Here is a 7,270-nt window from a genome sequence, read left to right as displayed (position 1 = left end):
GAAAATGTGAGGGTCATATGAGTGACTAGCTTGCACTTCATTGCCAGATCACCATCAATTCTACCTGTTTACTTGAGGCAAAATATGTGGAGACAACACATCTACATTAAACAATGTTGGCAGGATCACTGAATATAGCCTTAAAATTATTTTGACAAATAATTAAGGAAACGGCATGAACATACAGGAAAGCACATCATGATGAAAAATTTTGTAAGTAAACTAAAAAGTTAGATTTTTAAGCTCTTTAATGCGCCTCCCCTCGTTCTGGAATCATCATCTAACACTTATGAAACTTTTTCCTAGCAACACAAGATTGCATCTGATTGAAATTCAGAAATCTTACTAACCACGAATCCTTCTCCAAATGTCAGTTTATCTAGCTTAAGGAGAAATTCCACAAACTCCATCAATTTTACTAGCCACTATGATTTACTGCCAACACATCAAAATATTTAGCAAATATTGAAGGCAATGATAATTTTAGTATGCAACACTTCCTCATTCATAATTAAAAATTAAATCTGTCTTCAATATGGACAGCTGTTTCACATCACACTGCTTTACTAGGCGTAATTCTATCGAATGTGGCACATCCTTGTCTTCCTCCACATTGTAAGTTAACTTACCCAAGCAATTAGAGGTGGACTTACAGTTGAGCATGTCAATCGAATTGTGATGTGACTTGGTATTATTCTCATGCAAAACATTTTGAAAGGTGACTGAACTGATAAGTGATGAGAAAAATCGTAAGCCTAATACGGATACATAAAAAAAATTACTCACTAAGTGGTGGTAGAAGAAAACAAACATAGAGAGAGATGGAAATGCATGTTACTATTCTTGTTTACCACCACCATCGTCATATAAATCATTCAGCGTCTTTTGTGGTGTCTTTGTAGTTTTTTAGCTGAGGCACGATAGGGAAGTTTAAGTAACTTTTCACTCTTCGGAAGAATTTCACATCCATATTGGGCACCTTCTTTATTTAGCCTTGGAGACCACCTCATGGATGGAATTTGCTTTCAGAGCATGGAATGCAATTTTTCTCTGAACACACAAATTATTAATCAGAGATGGCCTGAATTGTTTTATAATTGACTGTTCATGTGTTCCCATGTAGCTGTTGAGGCTTCAAAAGACTTGACTCATCCACTAATTTTTCTTCTACATCAACATTGAGGAGATTAGAGTTTTCCAAGATTGCAAGGCCTCACAACCACAGACTTTTTTGGTTTCACAAGTGATACAGTACTTTATAAGCTCCTGGTGGTCTTTGTATCAAGGACTACAGCCCGCGTCTTGGTAGAAATGATGTCTTTCATGCACTTGTCCAGTTCTGAACATCCTTTCATCATATTTTTTTCTTGGTGCAAAGCACTGCAGTTACAATTGTCTTAGAAGAAAGTCCACCTCATATACAAGCTAAGCTCCTTGACATGTTTGTGAAAAGCTGGGTGAAACTCAAACTGAACTGACAGAGCTGAAAGACATTATTAAAAAATCTGTCTGGAATCCATATGTATAACTTGTTGATGTCACAGTATGACAACAAATACTTTGGAACATAAAGTAGTTCGGTCACCTCTTATAAACAATCTGTATGTACAGAGACCAGCTGTGTTCCAGGCTCTGAAAGCAAATCCATCCAATGAAAGGGTCTCCAAGGCTAAATAAAGAAGGTGCCCAATGAGCATGTGGAAGATCCTAAGAGCGAAAAGTTATTTCAATCTCCTTTATATGGTTCAGCTAAAAAAGCTAAACAGATACCACAAAAGACACTAAATGATTTATATGACGACGAGGATCAAGAATAGCAACAAGCATTTCCATACCTATTGTGTGTATTTTATTCTGCTGCTGCTTGGTGAGTAAATCTTTTATCTATCCACATTGCATTTTTACACAATGATTATTTTTGAGGAAAAATAGTAAGACTGGCCACAGATTGAACTTTGGAGCTTTGGATTTACAGCTTGACAAACACTCACTTATACCATCAACTCACACCACTATATTAATGTGATTTAATACGTACACAGTAAAACAGATTCTGGGAAAACAATGTCTTCACATTTCAACTCTTAAGCTAAAAATTTGATGTGCATTACAACATCATACCATCCCAAAATGAGGAATGTTTATCAATTGTTGGCAAGCTGACTTAAAGAAACAAATGTTTTTGTGCCACAGGTTTCAATTTTTTGCACCCAAGAAATGATTAACAGACGGTTCATTTAGGAATTATGTTACCAGCAAACACATAACGAACAAATAAAGATTACACCTACCGCCTTTACATAACAAAATAGCTTTGGTTTACATATGACAATTACATAAAAGAGTATATAAATATAAAGAAAACAATTTCATCATAATGTACAAATGCATATCAGTAGAAGAGTCACATTGTCACTGTTAGTCACTGTCGGAATCTGAGTATTGAACATACTGAAAAATAGGTGGAACTAATTTTAATTACAATTCATATCTAGTGCTGTATGTTATGGTAGTAAGTGTGGTTCATCAGTCACAGAGGTGATGAATGTACAAAAATATAAGTTTTGTACAGACTGTCAAAAAACTTCATCAAGCACTTACAATAAATATCCAATAATAATTAAGTACTTAAGTATAACAACACACTAATTTCTGCAAATATCAGTAATTAATTGAAACAATGGATAAAAGCGAGTGTTCGAACTGAGCATTTGTTGTAAATTTACACATAATTTTGAAATTGTCTTTTAATTTCCTTACAGATAATTTCAAAACTTTACAGATGGCACATTCATGTAAAATTTCTGAGTAAATGCTAATCTGATTATTTTTTTGAGTATATCTACAAAAAAAATCACTGTAGTTTAGTAAAAAAGTCATCGTTCACATAGAAAAAATTATTAAAAATTGAAGCTAATGTATACTAAACACAAAAAATTAAACCTGAATGTAAACTATTTGGAGATAGAGAATGTAACTTTATGGGAAAACATAAACATGGAGTCTACAAATCTTGGTTTCACTGCATGGTAAATATAATCATGTTGTTCACTAAAAAAAAGGAAAATTTAAACACAAAAATAAACTACAAAAATTCAGTCATTCATAAAAGCTGCCATGATCACATTTTTATTACATGGAAGTGTTCTGAATTTGAAATTAGACACACTATTCATTACTTTGTACGTTTTTTTGACAATGCTACAGATGGTTATATTGTCCCACTGCTCACGTATAAAAATATGTACCATTCAAAACTTGTAATACATCACTCCAATTTAAAAGAAAAAAAAAGGACAATATTACAAACTCAATGCACCAATGCGCAGTAGAAATCATCACAGAAAGAGTTATGGCCAACAATAATTTATACAGCAACATGGCTAAAGGAACATACTTGTGTAAAGTTTTGTACATTGTCACTTGTAAGAGTGTTACAACAAAAAATGCAGTTAGTTTAATACAGGTTGGATAAACCTTATACTTCGTAAAAATCTCTGGTAAATTTGTGGTAAACACACTGTGGGCAAGACACATTAAAGACACCATCTTACATGTAAAGGGCAGATATTAGTTCTAAAATAATGTTATTACTGATGACTGGCATCTGTCAACAATCACAAATACAGTCTATTTTAACGCAATAAATTAATATTATTACTTATAAAAGCTATGGAGCTGCTGCTTCAGGCTGCACTGTTCATGATTATCTGCTCTGTCTATCAATTTCATCCATGTCTGTAATATAACAACAGCATATTGAAGTATCTTGTGTCCAGGAGAATGAACTTTGTAACACATACTTACTTGCACCGTCCACATTATCTTTTCCGTAACCAATAGAAGTGAATGAGGCTACTTAGTAAGCCACCATGGTGCAAGCCGCCACCTCCTATGCCTAGCAGCTGTCATTGTGACTTCATGGATACCAGCTTCCTGCTCCTTGCCCTTGCCTCCTGTCTGCTGTTTTTGTATTCAAACCAAAGTACATTTGGTATCAGTGTTGTGTCTCGCAGAAGCAAAAATTCCGATATTCTCCTAAAAATGTGGAAATAAGAAACAAAAAATATTAACCACAATTCACAGATAACTTATGATGTAATGAACAATTTTCAAAAACTCACCATGAAGCAACAAGTGGAAACATAGGTGTGAATATCAAGTATGTGAGTGCAAACCAGAGAGATCCAAACAAGAAACCAACTAAAGCACCACTTAGCACCTGTTTCCAAGTATGGTACTGCAGGTATACTCTGGAAAGAAAATTACTTTTGCTTTAAGAACCTTCAACATCGCAGCGCATCAGCAATCGTTGGTTAATATATTAAAAAACTAAAAACCCGCCTCGGGGCTTTTTTCGCAATCGAGGCAGGTTTTTAGTTTTTTAATACTTTTGCTTTAGATTTTGCACAACAGACTAATCTGTTTCACTAGTTTTCTGCAACTAGCAGTAAGTGTACAAGAATACATGTATTTTCAATTAATGGAAACACTCGCCAAACAAGACGTTATCTATGTTGTGATTACTGATCATTCATAAATTGTAATTATTATCACTTCTTTTTACAATCAAGGATGTTGGTTCTCAGCTGGTTCAGCTGGCGACATAAGGTGAGACACACAAGATAACATTCTTACTTTCAGTGGTCTCTAACTGGTGGACAATGACGAGTTGAAATAAGTGTAATGAGGACCGGTGATGTCATTCTTAGTGCACCTAACACTTGTATGTAATACGACATGATTCTTAAGCAAAATGTCATTAGCCAGTTTTAATAGATTATTAAAACGAATTCTCAGTGCAACAGTCCCCTTCATGGATGAGTTGACAACCAATTACTATGCTCAATGTGAAGTTGATTGAGTGCCTGCAATGTTACAATTGATAATGGCTAACAAGAATGTCATTTCCCAAGATGAAAATGTCTCATTCTGTAGAGGTAGTTCTGCATCTATAGGATTTAACACATCTCTAGTCAAAATTCAGCATTCTTGTGTGTCTTCCTTATCACCATACATTAACATTATCACGCATCTCTATTTGACAATAAGAATGAATAATCCCATGCAAAATTCTTATGTCATGTCATACCTGCTGTATGAGGAATGATACATAATTCCTCTGGAAGCATTTCATTTGTTGTACACATCCATTCTATGAAAAAAATCAATCAGTACTATCGAACAGAGGGAAATCAACCAACACAAATGCCACCAACAATTATCCCTTTATCCCAATGTGGATTCTAACACAGATGATTGCTTTATTACTTTCAATCACTGTCTCAGTAATTTTATGCATCTGTATTTTATTTGCCTTTAACCCTCTGCTTACCAGAAAATCTGTATAATGTTTCCTACCAGTCAGGCCTCTCAGGCCCATGTTGCTCAAACTGACATCAATTGACACAGCTTTAAAATAATTTTATATATTTAAATTTTACATATTAAAAAACATTGTTTTATACTTTGACTGGTGGCTTTTCAAGGCTATACAGTTTATTCTCATTCTACACCAAGTCTTTTTGTAATCTAATTCTTATTGAAAATTTGTGCAGAATCCACAGACAATACCAGAATGTTCTTAGCATTCAGTTTTGGTGCACTTGTAACACATAATTTAACTTCTTCTATCTTTCTTCTCTGTACAATATACAAATCTTCTCCTTTTCTTAGTTCCCAACTTTGTGTCAGAAAGATTTCGCCCACGTACAGCTCAGGCTGATTTTCTCGACACATTAGCTACCTATCGCTAAAAAACTGGACTCATTTTGTACAAAAACAATGTACAGAAGTCCTTGTGCTGCCTTCTGTTAATTTCTAGAATTATTTCAAAACTAACGTCAGTGAACATAACAGCTGCCATTGTGAATGGCTGCACTAATATGATCTCACTGACTAATTCATACATACACTCAATGAGTTTCGCAATCTAAGGTATTTCTGCTACAAATACATCTAGTCTGTTGGGTAAGCAAGAAATTTTGGGAGCTCAGGAGGAAAAAATTGCGCAACAACTCACCTTGTCCTTTTTTCTTGGGAGTATAATTATACTTCTGGTCATTATCATTTTAAAATTTGTAATCTATCACAGAACTAAAGCTAATACTGAAAATAAATTTTGAAGCTTAGTCCTTTTTTTAGTATGTATTACTCTTGAAGATACATCAATTACATATGTGCCAGTAATGCATTAAACAATTGTGCAAGTGACCAGTTTCCTAAGCTGGTCTCCAAAGTGTTTACACACTGTTTCTGTTCAAAGCCCGTACAGTCCAAAATTGGTATGCAAATCAGGCAGTATCACCACCATTGGCACACCAGATTGAAGATACCCATCTGATAAAACACCTCGTTTTGCTGCTCGATTCTACCGCCGTCTACATACATTTCGCATAAGGACTATGAAGATACAAAAAATTTGGGCTCATTTGTAAGCATCCAATCACTTTTCCCTCACTCTATTTGTAAGTGAAACAAGAAAGGAAAGAACTATTAGTGGTACAGGGTACCCAACTTCTATGTTACAATATTTGCAATATAGGGGTGTGTGTTATCATGAAGCAGCAACCCCTTGACACAGTTTTCTCAAATGTCTCACCTTAATTGCTGCCCCATATACATTATTCATTCCTCGATGGATGTCTTCTGGTTTTCGCCTTTCGGCAACCAAGAACAGAACAGCAGCACATGGGTCCAGTTTGGACACATTTAGTAATAATATTGCCATAGTTCACACTTCCGTATTTACCGCATGCACATCAGAAAGACACGAATGTCACACTAGTCCCTTGCCTACATGTTGGTGTCTATAGACCTGCATCAGAGTCGTGCTGGGTTGCTAATATGTTGCAGCAACACCATCAAATGGAAACATTTTGGTTGTCCATAATTTTTTTATAATTATTTTCCAGAATTATGACTAAGAAGTCAAATTAGGCAGTCCTAAAATTTCATTAAAATAAAATATAAAGGAAGTAACAGAGGAGATAATAAAAATCACAGATGGGCCTCTCAGACTCAACAGTAATTGAAGGGTTGAACTGTGACCAGTTACTTCTACCACAACTTATAGCTCCTATATTAGCTGTAAGACAATGCCGAGGAATTTGTTTGTTTATCTTGTGAAGATTATACTCTGTTCTGATAAAAAAATTTTCAGTAAAATGTCTGTGTACGTTCTAAAGATACATTTCAGTAAATTATCAGTATTTAGTCCACAATAATCAATGTTTGAAAACTTCAGGAATTTACTTCTTGGCATAGGGCT

General features: G+C 34.7%; 1 protein-coding gene across 1 annotated transcript in view; it reads right to left on the bottom strand.

Annotated features, from left to right (window-relative positions):
* Positions 1–230: 230 nt before the first annotated feature.
* Positions 231–7,270, bottom strand: part of LOC124797860 (dolichyldiphosphatase 1-like) — a 65,201-nt gene continuing 58,161 nt past the window's right edge. The window contains exons 5-6 of the mRNA XM_047260931.1: positions 4,125–4,253; positions 231–4,038 (exon numbers count right to left, since the gene is read on the bottom strand). Of these exons, the coding sequence (XP_047116887.1) occupies positions 3,909–4,038; positions 4,125–4,253 (259 nt within the window). The 3' untranslated portion in view covers positions 231–3,908. The remainder of the gene's footprint in view (positions 4,039–4,124; positions 4,254–7,270) is intronic.

The sequence above is a fragment of the Schistocerca piceifrons genome, chromosome 5 (genome assembly GCF_021461385.2).
Source record: "Schistocerca piceifrons isolate TAMUIC-IGC-003096 chromosome 5, iqSchPice1.1, whole genome shotgun sequence".
Classification (NCBI taxonomy): domain Eukaryota; kingdom Metazoa; phylum Arthropoda; class Insecta; order Orthoptera; family Acrididae; genus Schistocerca; species Schistocerca piceifrons.
This window is presented reverse-complemented; position numbering and strand designations above follow the sequence as displayed.